The 15,289-nt window shown below is 38.4% G+C and overlaps 1 protein-coding gene across 2 annotated transcripts in view; it reads right to left on the minus strand.

The window, feature by feature from the left end:
- Positions 1-15,289, minus strand: part of LPAR1 (lysophosphatidic acid receptor 1) — a 149,081-nt gene that overhangs the window by 43,531 nt on the left and 90,261 nt on the right. For both annotated transcript variants that reach the window (XM_012641200.1, XM_012641201.1), the window contains one exon: positions 10,307-11,054. In XM_012641200.1, the coding sequence (XP_012496654.1) occupies positions 10,307-11,054 (748 nt within the window). The remainder of the gene's footprint in view (positions 1-10,306; positions 11,055-15,289) is intronic.

The raw sequence follows: 15,289 nt of genomic DNA on the forward strand, positions 1-15,289 counted from the left end.
TCTGTTTGTTTACTTGACCATTTGATCATTATACATGCACACACACATTTTTTTAGGATGTCTAAATATGGCCTCTCCTGATTTAGTTCATAAACTCACTGATTCCAGCTCCTCAGTTTACAGCTTTGTTTTTCCTTTCAGACTAAGCCAATACACAAAGCATTCCTGTGCCCCCTGTGCTCAGCAAGGTTAGCAAAGTAAATTTCTTTAGCATAAAATGGTGAGTCACTTGCTGGCTACAGCAAAAGCGTCTTGACTTTTCACTTTATCCGTCTTTCCTGCAGGTCCTTTAAGGCTGAGCTCCTAAGTGGCTACCTTCCCCATCCCAAGAGAAAGGAAAATAACTTGAGTGAATGAATCCATGCCTGTCACATAAAGAGAAGCTTTTTGAAGTGCAGAAATACCTGTTTAGAATGAACTCATGGAAAACTCAACTTAAAATTCAGTGTTCTCTGTGTCAACAAAAGTCTACTTGGGCAGAATAAATAGGTGAAGCCATGAATTTCCAGTCTTCCAATGCCAGATTAAATCCCACTTCTTCAAAAAGACCCTGTTACTGCTATGTCACCCTGTTAGAACTTCATATTTGCTTTGGATCATTACAATAACTCCTCTATGGGTGCAGGAGACCTGCCAGGGTTTAAGTAAAGCCATGACCACATTCAGTCTAGACACTATCATCTTCACCAAAATATACCAATAAAAAGTAGCTTCTCAGAGGCACAAGGCTCTAGTTAGACCTCAAAGGAAAAAATATCAAAGGCACAAACATAAGAAAACAATTCTTTGTTTATATGGAAAAACAAATTTCATTCAAATGCTTTTTTCAAAGAGCATGACAAAGAATATGTAGAAGAAGAGAATAATTCAGTTTTGTCCTGGAGGTATGCAACATTACCTGTTTATAAGTAAGCATAATTTCGGAGAAACAAATATAAGATCCTATAAAGTGGATATAATCCTTTATTTACTTCAAGAGAACTCAAAATTCAGAAATAGTAAATAAGTGAAACCCCTTCTGTATTTAAATTGAGCTCCAGGAAAATACAGGAACCTATAAAACAAAGAAGAAAACCTATGTAATACAGAGTTGACTGCCATCTAAAATGTTTTATTTCCCAGCCAATCCTGTGTGTGTATATATGCATTAGGGTTGCCAGATAGAATCCAAGATACCTAGTTAAATTTTAATTTCAGATAAGTAACAAATTTTTTTAGTGTAAGTACATCCCATGAAATTATTTTTATTTGCTAAGTTTGGCAATTCTTGTGTGTATCCTGTTCATACTTATCTAGTCCATCATATCAGGGAATCAGAAATGATGCTTACAGTCCCAAAGAATGTAAACCCCTGAAAATAGGACCATACATTTCTAGATGTAACAGCTGCCTTTGAATTCTACTGCCGTAACAATCAGAACAAAAATCATCTACAGACATTCTGAAATCTCTCTACCACCCAGGTCATTACAGACGGTATGCTACCATAAAAAATTATATTCCCATAATGCTCCAGGTGTAGGTATCAACTTTTCCTGGCAATGATCTTTCAGGTCCTGAAACATATTCATGTTGCTATAGAGCCCTTCTCATCCCTTTCCCTCTAGGTCAGTAACCATGCAAAACACATTTACTTCATAACCAATTTGAGGATATTAATCTGCTACCTTTGGCCAATTCAAAAAAATGAAAGTATTACACCAGTGTAATATGCAGGCAAAAAATTACAAGAAAATATTATCTGACAATTATGGAAGCTTTCCTTTCCACCCTCAGGGATTTACATGAGATTTGCATGCCTAACAAGGATTAATACCAGATCTAAGTAGCATGATAGTTGCAATATAAGGGAAGTAATTGAATATTTCATTCAATTCAGAGTGTAAAGGATATCTAACAGAAATAATTCCTTTGCCTGGGTTCACTTGGAAAACTCCTATATATAAGATGTAATTCCAACATCACTTTCATCTTAAAGTCTTTTCCAGACATTGCCCAGTCAGAATACAGCATTCTCATAACACCTCACCTATTTTATCATATTATATTGTGTTTATTTACCATGATATATTGTATTTATTTAAATCATCTGTCATTATCTACTAGTGTGAAAGCTCCTTGGGAGCAGGGTCCATGTTTTTGTTCATCTTTGTATCCATATTCATTAGCAGAGAGCCTAGAAAACATTCGATACACACTTCTTGACCAAATAAACTATTATTGACAAGCACACATTGGAATTTAGCCTAAAAAATGTCCTGATGGGCAGGATTTATAACTGCTTTATTATAACTACCTATGACAAAGATCCCTTTGATCAGGACTCACTATTAAATCACATGGAATTTTAGACTACACAGGTATATTTCTATTGTAACTAGACAACCTGTAAAACTCTCAATCCACAATAAGAGATCTATTTCATTTAGTCATTTGACAAATACCTAGAGTTTGCTAAGTGACACGCCCTGTTCTAGGTGCTGGAAGATAAGCCCTGCCATCATGGAACATCCATAATGACTCTCCAAAGAGATTCATGAAATAGCAGTGAGAGATTAGAGGAGGAGTTAAATATCCTTTTCTTCCCAAATTAAAAAATTCAGGGGTGTTCACACCATAAAGTTGGGACTGGCTGCAGGACAGCAATAAGGTGCCCATGACCCCATCCATTTGCCATCTCATCCACATATGCCAGACACATCTTCACTGATTATCAGAAGGAAACAGAATGGTACCCTAAGTGATGTTTGGCCTTTGGGCTGTGCCTCAAGTATTGTAGAGCCATCTGAAGGAGCTGATGACTTTCTAACAGATATTGACAAAGTGGCCTATTCTATTGCAAAGTTCATTTTAATACTCAACACCATAGAATCATCTCAGGAGAGTTAGCAAGTCAAAACTGACATTTCATTTGATGCTAATAGGACTTTTCATAGGTAGGGTTGAGGCTCAACAAATAAGGCATAGGCAATGCTGCAGTAAAGACATATCTTTGGAAAAGCAAAGGCCATTCAGAATAAAATTTACAGATTATTCAAGTCAAGAGCTGATAAAAAACAATAATACTTTTATTCTACGTCATGGAAATGAAGCACCATCTCAAACACCAAATCCATTATTGTATGTGGATTTGGTGTGTGGGTAGGTGTGGATGTGGGTGTGTCAGAAAAAGATAAAGGCGGGGTTGTTCACGTGGACAGAACCTAATAGTAATGATATCACTTGCTCCCATTTAGTGCTTTCTAGAAGCCAGACATGGTACTAAGTGCTTTTCATAAATCTGTTCATCTAATGCTCACAATCACTTGATGAGAAAGGTCCTACTGTCCTTATTTTATTAATTCGGAAACTGGGGCTCAGAGAGGTCATGTCACTTATCCAGGGCATGGAACTAGTCAGCAAGGAGCTGAGATCTGAATTTCAAACTCTGGCCTATCTTACTCCACATCTAAACTCTCAATCCCTAGGCAACAGTGATTCCCAGTGGCCACCACAATTCATTTGAGAAATCTGTGCACAACTTACTACCTTTAACAAGGAAAAATGATTTTCCAACATTTATATTTGGACCAACAAGCATCTCAGCTAGACAAAATCTGAATCACTCTCATCAGACCTAAAATAAAAAAGAGCTTCATGTTCTGGTTCCTCTGTCCACACCTCAAAAGGAACTCTGTTAGGCTCATGTGGTATTTTTGGTTTTTGTTTCTGTTTAGAAGCTTTTTCTGAGCAAAAATATTTGAATGGAGATGGGCGACAAAAGGGCATAAAGAGCTGGTGTTTGAAAGTTGTTTTCTCTTTTGATGTGAGCCCAGGGTTTGGGGTCTGGGAAGCACTGTGGGACTCTCGCAGGGAGTCTCTCCGGGCCACCGCCCGTGGTGCCAAGCCAGCCTAGTGGCTGGCCAAACAATCAAGGCTCTCATGAACATTCGTTCAGATTCTTCCCCGAAAAGGCCTTCTCAGGGATGCCACTGGGACCTGAGGAGACTTGGGGTAGCTTTAATTCCTCTTCGGAGCAACAGGATGTGAGGCTGGTCACCTGTGGCCAGGGAATAAGAGACTGTGTGTCCACACCCTGCCCCTAGCAACAGGACCAACTGAGAAGCCTTCCCTTCCTGCCACGCAGCTCTGCACAGGAAAGTAAAGCCCCAAAATCCATTTCTTTGAGACGATCCTCTATAAATGCATCCCTCCCTTTAATGGGGGATAGTGCATCTAAAAGCTCATTATTATGAGGTGATGTCTGGTCTGAGTGTGGTGGTGTTTTCAACTAATTGATCATAACCAGTTACAGATTTCTTTTTCCTTCTCCTTTCCAACAGCCTATTTTATTTAAAAAAATAATAATGAAAAATAAAATAAAATAAAGGTGATGCACGTTTTATACAAAGAGGAATCACAGTCCCTTGCTTTTGTTCCAATCTCATTTCTAAGTTTTCCATTTGAAAGCACTACACGGTTGATCCACAGTAGCTACTGTCCTTATATTTATGGAATAATAAATATAACCCTAAATAATCTTGGAAATCAAATTGGCCAACTTCATCCTAAAGATGAAGGCATAGAAAAATTAACATAGAGAAAGTACCTTGCCCAAAATCACTCAGATAGTTAATGCCATAGCGAAGAGTAGATCCCAGAGGCATCTGCCTTAAGGAATGTAAGTGAGAAAACACACACACACAGGTAAAAGCACAAATTTAATTAAAAACCAAGCTGGATGAAAACCAATAACACAAAGTTGTTGTCAAGAAAGCTAACAGAAAGCTAATGTGCGCAAAAGCTACATAATGTGCAAGCAATTCAGTTTCAGATGACTGTTGACAAAGCTTCATAACAGAGATTACCAGTTAGTTATGAGAAGACCAAATTCAAGGAGACCCTTTCTGTGGGAGCCAGTTACCTTTACAGCCACAATGTTTACACCTAATCCTGGCTAGCCACATAAATACATGTTGATGTTCACAAAAAAAGATGATGGAAAGTGTGGATGGGACTAAACAAGCCAGAGGCATAGGCAGTAATAACAGCACCTTAGTGGAAGTCAGGAAACCTGGATCCTGGTTTGGGTCATGAGCTAAATTAGACCTAAAGTTCTCAATTAACTTGGGAGCTTCAGTCTCTTCATTTGTAAGATGAGGGTGTTGAATGGTGTGATTCTTAAGGACCCTTTTAAGCTCTAAAATTCTAATCTAGGCAGACGTTGGCCTTTTAAAAAAAAAAAAAAAAACCCTTCTTTATCATTTTACACAGTAGAACAAGTCCAGTATTGAGTTCTGCATTTGAAAAGCCAAAAGGGAACCTAATGAGAATATAAATAAACAAGCCCAGAGTAGAGCCCAGGAGGAGGGTGAACATACATCCTGGGCTGCCCAGAATAGTCTCAGTTTATGCCTGTTGTCCCAGCAGCCCCTCCAGTTAGTGTCTGTTTTCATTATCAAAAGCTTCTCAGTGTGGATGATATATTACATGATTACACTACCTATAAGGAAGCTTGGGGAACACTTTAGCATCTCCCATAGCCTACAGGCAGAAGCCCAAACTTCATAGTATGTCATAAAGGCTTTGATCCTCTAGTCAAAACTCTACCCGCATACCCACTATATGCTAATCACACCTGACTACTTTCATTCCTCAAAGGTGACAGCCACTGCTCATGCTATCACTTACCTTCTCCTTCTCCCCTACCCCCGTGCTACAGTACAGCAAGCTCCTCCACCCAGCTCAATACTGGACTCCAGTACAGCAAGCTCCTCCACCCAGCTCAATACTGGCTCCCCAGGGAGTCCCCTCCCTCCACTCGAGACTGCTCTGCCTGTACCTCTCTTCTCACATGGACCCAACTGCTTTGCAGTTCTCTCTTAGTCTCCTGCTCTACACCATCCGCTCTGTACAGCATTTTCCTCATTCATCTTTTCACCCCTTAGCACACAATTGGCACTCAACAACGTTTGTTGAATTAAACTGAAAACAGAAGTATATACAGATTTGCTAATAGGATATTAGCCACATTATCTGTCAACAGAGTGAACAAGAAAACAACAGGCTTAAATTTATCTGGCCCCTACCACTATTATCACCACTGGTTAACAGTCACCTGCATGGTATACGGACTCAGTGTCCGGTGGCCAGAGAGCATGGTCTACAACAACCTTCAAGTTGAATCCAGTTCTGCCACTTACAAAAAGAATGATCTCAGACAAGTTATTTTCCCTATCCTAACTTGGTTCCCTCAACATAAAATGGGGAAAATGTAAATTTCCTTGGTGCAAGGTTACAAACAACACATGAAGAGTAGTGCTGAGTACTGATCCTAGCTAGCACAGAGTACGTAGGTAATAAGGAGCAATTTAGCTTCAATGGTGATCATTTCCAGCCCAAACAGATCAAACTAGAAAAACAATGTCTCCCTCTTCTTCCCCATAAGCCCCATCTGGATTTACTGATGTCCCTCCTAGGGCTCAGATGCAAAAACCTCCACACCTTAACCATGATTTTCTCTTTCCAAATTCTGGTTTTCCTCTTTTCTAATGATCCCCAACAGAAGTGTCATCACAAATAGAGCCGGAAAGGAAAGGGCGTGCAACGCACGACAGTCTGCGGTCAAATAAGGAAGAACAGCTTGACTGCCACTCTGATTCAACCTCAGAATAGACTCAAAAGGCATTCTTGGTAAAATGTCAAGTAGGGAGAATTAAAGCCTAGGGAGAGATTGCATGACTTCATACTGGGACAATGAACCATCAAGTAAACTATACCTTAAACAAAACTCTTCCTCAATCAGAAGCAGTTACAGATGCTGCAACACCAAACAGTAGAAAAGGGCAGATGAAATTAGAGTCATGAGCTCATTAGAAGCAAAAGGAGGAAAGGAATGCTCCCTTAAAGCTTTCTCTGCCTGCCCATGGAAAAAAAGCCCAGGCAGCAGGCAGTAGCAACGGAAACAAATGGGATACAATGTTTCTATTTAATAGCACACTGCTATTCAAACTGTATAGCAAAATATAGCCTGTGCTGATAATTGTTTTTATAAAGAGAAGTAGGATGACATGGAGGTGAAAAACACATAGGCTTTGGAACCTGAGTGCCTGAATTTCAATCGCAGCTTCTATACTTACTAGCTGTGTGGCCTTGAGCAAGTCACCTAACATCTCTTTACCTGCATTTTCACCATCTAGAAAATGAGAATAATAAATCAATAAATGGTACCTATACTTCATATGGTTATTATTTACAAATACCGATTTCTAAGATAGCACATGATTAATGCTACATGAGCATTTGACAAATAAAAATAATTACTAAGATCCAGCACTCACTCAAAAGCAGCTTATATACAAGATCATGCTTTAAAACCTGCCACTGGTATTGTCATCGTAAATCTCAAAGATGCCTTTATTTTTAAGTTGACTTCTAGGAATTAAGGTGTTGACCAACAAATTCTTCTCTTGATCATGAAGAACAAACAGGTCTAAAACCCAGAGGTCACTGTGACAAAGTGAGAATGGAAACTGAAGAATCATCCCCAGAATAAATGAAAGTAAAAGAAACATACTATGTACTGAGCACCCACTGTAGCCAGTCCTTTTCCAAGCTGTTGTATTTGGATTAGAAGGCAGGGAATGTAATAGGAGTGTAACTTGGTTTGGCTCCCACATGGCTAAAGTGGCATATTTTGTAGTGAATGGCTCTCTCTGGTCTTTAGTTGTGAAGGCTCAGAAACTTGGTTTTGGCATCACATATATTCATTCAACAATTATTTATTGAACACCTTCTTTGTTCCAGATAACCGTGACCGGGAATGTGGAGAAGACAGACAACAAATCATTACAATCCCTGCCTGCCCTCACAAATCTGACAATCCAGCAGAAAAGACACAGTAAAAACCAAGTGTGCAAACTGTAAAACAACAGATTGTCAATAGACTAATTTACAATGAGAAGAGCTTCAGGTAGACCAGAATTCTTGTTCCTACAAGACCAACCCACCTCCTCCATATAATCACGCCTATACAGGGATGGACACTCACAATTCAAGCAAGGAAGCACACTGTAGGAATGGAATTAGGCATCACCTTGACAAACACCTTTGGATTGTGAATTCCCTATTCTAAGCTGTCCAACCCCTCCCCTGCCCACATCCTGCCCATTCTGATTCTCACTACTTTTCTCAAAAAAAGCTATAGTCATTTAATTTCTGCTTCCTATATTACAATCACATTCCCATCTTGCCAAACCAAATTTCTTTACCTATTACCTTGATTGCAGTTTTCCATGTTCTAAAATTTCTTCCATCTCGCGGCTATAGAAATAATGTTATTTATTCCAGAGGTAGTTAACTATATTCAATCTTTGTGGAGTCTATTAGTTTAAATCTCAGAGGGCAATATTATTTCTGTTATTTTCAAGTTTAGGGGTGTGTGTTGGTAGGGGATGGGGAAGCGTCATTTAGGGCAGATGTACACAGAAAGTATAACTCTATAAATCCTCAAAATAATTATCTCGACCTGCAAAATAACCCAATGAAACACAAAAGTTAATTTTGCATGAATCATTCAGTATAATGCACACTGGAATATGCTAGATATTACATAAAGGTCAAAAGTAAAACAAGAACTTAGCAGGTTAATAGTCCAAGTTCAGTACTGCTGGTGTTTCCATGAACTTTAAGCAGCCCTTGTCACAATAGAAAAAGTACACACAATATGAAAAGTGTCAGGCAATATTTAGATCATCAGTAAATAAATATTTGAGACAATAGAGAAGTAAAATGTCTTATGTTATTTAATTTCATACAAAAATGGCATCCACAATAAACTAAGATGTGTTTCATCTATATCATGGAAATGATGTCCTTGTGGCACAGGCATGCCCAAGGTCTTGTTGATAATTAAGAATACGAGGAAACCATTTCTGTACATCTACTAAACTTCCTTGGATGGAATAAGACAATCTCACAACTGAGGTGAGGTCCCTAATGGGCATATTATCTAAGTGTTCTGGTTAGCTAGGCAGAGCTTTAGCTGTGTCAGCAATTCCAAGGCCTAATTCTCATTCTTACAGTTCTACAAGAGGGTCACAATCAGTATAGCCAGAAATGATCTCCATGATCCACTCACCCTAACCAACACAGACAGGACTGAGGCATCAACCAGAACGCTAATTTATTCAATGATAATTAGGGTTCTATCTCCAGAAGTCACTAAAATTAATGTAACTCCCAAAGTTTAAGGGGAGCCACATAATTACCAGCTACATTCACTCAACACTGCTTTATAAACTGGAGCAAAGAGAATAATAGGAACTTTCCACTGAATTTCCTTAGAGAAAGATGAAATGATAAAAGGATTTTTTAAATATTAGCCTGAATATAGTCTTTGGAAAATATGTAATTCAGTTGGGTAATTATTTAAACAAATTCTTACTGAGTAAACTTTTTAAATAGGCACTCTACTCTAAACTCCAAAGAAATGTTTTATGTCTGTCCCTTCCATGAGTTTATCTCCAGGGCCAGCACAGAGCCTAGAACTTATTAGGTGCTCTTTAACTATTTTCTCAGTACCTAAATGAATAAATATACTCCTGATCACTATCACAAATTTTTCATTCTGGAAAAATAGTGTTTATTTAAAGGAAAAAGTTATTTGAGTCTACAAAAAGAATAAAATCTTGCTCTTCATCTTGAACTATGAATTAACTTCCATTCCTACTAACAGAAAATTAATTTAAAAAGAGCAAGTTTTCATGAAGATGACTGTCAGAGAACATCATTAATTACAATCTGTTTTGTTCAGTAAATCCACACAAAACCTTAATATACTTATGCACAATAATGTAGTAACAATTACAGAATGTGACAAATAACTTACTCAGAAATAGACTAATAAAAAACTACATATGAAAGTATATTCCTTATTATATGAAAGCACTTTCTATCAGAAAATCTGTAACACAGAGACCACAAGGCAAAAGCAATTTGAGCTGTAAGAAAATCTTTAAAAAACTAAATGAATTTGATTCATTATTTTGGTATTTTTAATATTAGATAGCCGAACTCTTCAATGACATCTTTTATATCAATCACCACCATTTATATTGCACCACTGAAACCCATACATCCATAAAGCTGATTCTGTAATTGTAAAAACACTGGTAAACTGATTTAATATAAAGGTGCCTCATTCCCTTGGAATCCCTGCATGTATACCTGAATATTCATATTGTTGTTTACCATGATCATAAACTAATGTGGTTTATATTAAGACATTGAGAATCCACAAAGTAAGTTACAGTCAAGCCAAACTTACCAAGCACAATGACCACAGTCTTCAGAAGACTCATCATGGTATCCCGATTCCGTCGGGGTCCAGAACTATGCCGAGACATTCTCATAGTCCTCTGGCGAACATAGCCAAAGATGTGAGCATAGAGAACCACCATTACCACAAAGGTCACCAAGTTGAAAATGGCCCAGAAGACTAAGTAAGAGTCACTGTAGAGGGGTGCCATGTTGGAACAATTGTCAATATCACAGATGCAGTTCCAGCCCACACTGGGTATAGCCCCCATAACAATGGCCATAGTCCAAATGACCACAATGACCACCACCACCCGCCGGTTGCTCATCCGTGTGTGAAGCTGCATGCGGAAAACCGTAATGTGCCTCTCGATTGCAATGGCCAGTAAGTTGGCCACAGATGCTGTCAGGCTGGTATCAATGAGGCCCTGACGGAGGAGCCATGTGCTAACGGTCAATCTCCGTGTATTGGGTCCTGTGTTGAACATTAGATAGAAGTAGGCCAACCCAGCAAAGAAGTCCGCAGCAGCCAGATTAGCCATTAAGTAATAAATAGGAAAATGGAAGCGGCGGTTGACATAGATTGCCACCATGACCAGTAGGTTGGCCAACATGATGAAGATACAGACAGTGATTCCAAGTCCCATCACCAGCTTGCTGACTGTGTTCCATTCTGTGGCAAGATACTTCCCACTTCGGTTGTAAAAGAAGGCAATGGACTCATTGTAGAAGCACTGTGGTTCGTTCATGGCTGTGAACTAAAAGAGAAAGGAGGGAAGATGATGAAAAAAAAAAAAAAAGAAGAAACCACAGACCCCAATTCAAAGACATATAGATAATACAAGACTTCTATACTAAATGTGGGAGAAACAAAAGCAAAGAATTTGAAAATCTGATCCTGCATAACATTCTATGATTATGTTGAAACCCCAAAGTTTCTCACAGCATTACTGTCCTCAAGATTAAAGACAGTTGGAGTTAAATAAATGACAAGGTCTCTGTTTAGTGGTTGCATGTCATTGAAGTCTACTAGAAAAGCCACATGACCCAGAAATCTTGCTTAAAATACATCAGACAGATGAAAATTTTGTAGAGCATTGCAATTGGAATATTTATCATAGTAAAATCTATTTTGACCTGTTATTTAGGGAATCTGTAAATGCAGTTGGTTTCTTGATAGGGTATCATTGCCCTATTATTCTGCATTTGTATTCTCACATAGTACGTTCCATCTGGGACAGACATTTTGTGATGCAGGTTCCCACAAGGACCATCAGTCCCAACATTTCAAAGAAGTCACTATGCATCAAAAGTTCTTTGCCCAAAGCCAACATCTGCTGCTCAACATTCCTGTGGTCAGCATGGCCTACCCCCACAACTCCTTATCCCCAGAATAGCACTCGTCAACCAATCTATAACATTTGAGAACTTTTCTTTCTTTTTGGAGGACCTCCAAAGAGCAGCTGACACTCTGACACTGCCCTACAAGAAGTAAAATACACTTACATTACATGAAGTGTATCTTTTAAAAGGTGAGATGATAATGCTTTAAAACATGTTCATTTTTTAACATCATTGACTAGAATGTTTTTGCTTATTATTTATATTCTCACTTGAATCCAAAAAGGATTGAGGCAGTTTGTAATAGAATAGTAGAGGTAGTCAATAAAAAAACAAAATTAGAAAATAAAAAAGAAGAAACTAGAAAATTATACATCACATAGAATAAATCGCTCTTCTGAGAGCCTTAAATTTATCTAAGACTCTTAAAAAATACTCTTAAAGGCAGTTCATATTTTACATTTTTCTTTTTATCATGCTTTGCTTCTACTATTAACAAATTACCTAGCAAATATGACAGTTTTAGCCACTATATTTTGATCAAATATTCTACCAGATATCCATAGGTTGTACATAAATGTTTATCAAACACTGAAAATTCCAAAACCAATGTGAAACACTTAGGAATTTGTTAGTCTTCTGACTTATTCAGACATCTAAAGTTTCTTTCCTCATCTAGATTTTAATAGCTTTTAGATCATGCTTTGAACATTACACTTAACATGCTGTATAATTATTTATCTCTTTACTTGTCTGTTTCTTAAAGAGATCATAGTCCAGGGGAAGAGTGAAGAATTTCTCTTAAACACCATGTTATCTTCTGTACCTTCCACTGTGCCTCATTCACTGAGGATCGGAGGATTTGGCTTGTAGTGTTCTGTTCCACTCCAAATCCTGCCATTATTCTGTGAAATTCATCTAATTTTCTTGTCTCTCATTCTCTTGACCTCATCCCTAATGACCTTCTATTCCATTACAACTCAGCTGCCCATGCCCATGGTCACACACCCTAGAGTTCGCAACCACCCAGAACTGTCTCCCTTTGGAAATAACTGAGGCATTCTATAATAATTCTCATGACAACTTCCCATTCTTCAAATTTTCTACTTGACCGCCAACACTTCTAGTTATTTGCAGTTCTCTATTTCCTTCACTCTTCTACTTTTTCCTAGTGGATTGCCCTCCTCAACTTCCCCTTTTCTCTTATCTAGCTTAGATTCCATAGTATTAATCTATCATTTCCATCTCTTCATTACTAACACAGGAACACAATCTTTCTTGACACTGGGGTCGGATGTCCTTCAGAATTCAGAATTTTTCTGATTTTAAGAATGGTTATGTGGTGCATATTCCATATGTGATATAACATCTGCAGCAGAGTTTGAGGCAGCACTCCATAATCACAGACAATTTGTGAGGCAAAACACATGGACATACATATTAAATTTGATAAGCAAAGGCTATAAATAACCTTAAATCACTTCATTCAGAGAAGTTTTGCCACCAAATGAGTTATAAAAAAAACTTCAGTTTTCAGAGTTTTTTGAATTTTGGAACTTTTAGATAAGGAACCAGAGGCCTTTATCTTTTTTCCTCCTCACCCCACGGTACTTCTAAAACAATATATTAGAATATCAGTCTTGGATGTTATTTGGATGAATCCAATTTGTTGCTATTTCCACATGTACATTAAGGCGTCCGAGAAAGAGAAAACCAACACATCTGCAGCTTGATCCCAGTAAAAATAAGTTCATGACGTCTGTCCTCAACTGGGACTTCAATGCAACATGAGGATCTGGCTCTCCCCCTTATTATCACTCCATATATTCTGCACAATGACTATTTTAAACTCAACTGCCATTCTCAAACTTTTGAGCCCATCTTTTCTTTCTCCATCAGCTGTTGCCAAACAGATGAAAATAAAAAATTATCAGATTGGAACTCCCTCATTTTTCTCCCCCCAACAAGACAAAATTACCTGTTCAATAATCCATCCTTTCTTTTTCTTCTGTTACAACAGAAGAGGTGTCCCTTTTGCCACTGAAGTGCTCTGAGTCCCACCCTTTCCTACTATTTCAAGAACTTTGTTCTATCAATTGCTTCCTTTCTCCTCCGTCTTCACTTTCCTTCCCTTTCTCATCCCTCTCTCCATCCTCTCCCTCACCCTCCACCATCACTCTTTACCATCAACACTTAAGTCTCTGCTTTTTATTTTTTTAATAAAAAGGTCCTCTATGATCTCGTGTTCTCCTTCCAGCTTTGATTCTTTTCCTCCTTCACAGCCAAATCATCCATAATGTCTGCCTCCCACTGACTTCTCATAGTGTGGCTTCTACCCCCACCTATCCATTAAGTCCACTCTAGTCAAATTCTGGAGATCCATGCAACTTCCCACAGCTGCTCTAATCTTTGTATGGTTACCCAGATGGAAACTTTTCAGCTACCCCTTTTGACTTGAGTATCAGAAATACAACTGAGAGGCTCTTTCTGGAAAGTTCTTTCCTAGGCTTCCATTACACCATACTCTCTTGGGTTTTGATTGTTCTCTCTGGGTGGTCCTTCTCAGTCATTTTGGACTCCTGATACCCAATATGGGTGTTTCTGCAATATTTATGTTCTCATTCATTCCACATACTTTCATTGTCTAATGGATCCCCTAAGACTTCAAGTACCTCATATCTCCCAAATCCTTCCATGTCTGTATATTTAACCCATACTTCCTTCCTGAGCTCTAGGAAAATATCAAATTGCCTACTGGTATCTCTACTGACTATCCCCATAAATACTTCACTTGCAGTGTTCAAAACCAAACTCAAACTCATAATCTTCCTCATGCTCCCCAACCTGCCCGTCCTGCTTTCTCTACCCCCAGAGACTAGATAGACAATTACTATCTATCCAGTGGCCCAAGTGCTAAACCTGGGAATTCCTCCTCCCTATCCTCATCATTTAAATCAATAAGCAAATCCTAGAAATTATCCCTTGTAAGTACCTAACCTGTCTACTTTATTCCACATGCATGACCATCAGCATTATTACTACACTAGCTTCCTACATGTTCTTTCTACTCAGCTCCAATCTCTTGTGATCCTTCTAAAACACAAACCTGATCAAGCTGTTCCCCTACTGAAAATGTTTCAATGGCTTACAAGTGCACTTAAGATAAAAATCTAAACTCTTCAACCATCTTATCAGGTCTCACCTGCCTCAACTCAAGCTCTTAATGACTTCGAAGTCTCTGCTCCAGCTCTATTTAATATGTTGTGCTCTTTCTTGCCTCTGATTCTCAGCATCAGAATCACCTGGATGGTTTGTGAAGCACAGATTGCTGGCCACACTCCACGAATGTCTGATTCAGTAGATCCAAGGTAGGGCCCCAAGTAATGTGGATGCTGCTGGTCCAAGGACCATACTTTGAGTGCTACAATCTTCCCCCAATTTTCATCAGTTGAAATGTTATTTCTTCTATTCGTTCTCTTCAGACATTCCCAAGTCTAGGCAAAGTGTTTCCTACCACAGTTCAACTATAATGACACTTAATTTACTGTGTAATAATTGCTTAATTACCCATTGATTCCCCCATCCATGAGGCTATAAACCCTATAAGGGCAGAAATTCTAGCTTTTTTATTTACATTTGCATGGTATCCACC

Source organism: Propithecus coquereli, unplaced genomic scaffold (assembly GCF_000956105.1).
Source record: "Propithecus coquereli isolate 6110/MARCELLA unplaced genomic scaffold, Pcoq_1.0 Scaffold163, whole genome shotgun sequence".
In the NCBI taxonomy this organism is placed as follows: domain Eukaryota; kingdom Metazoa; phylum Chordata; class Mammalia; order Primates; family Indriidae; genus Propithecus; species Propithecus coquereli.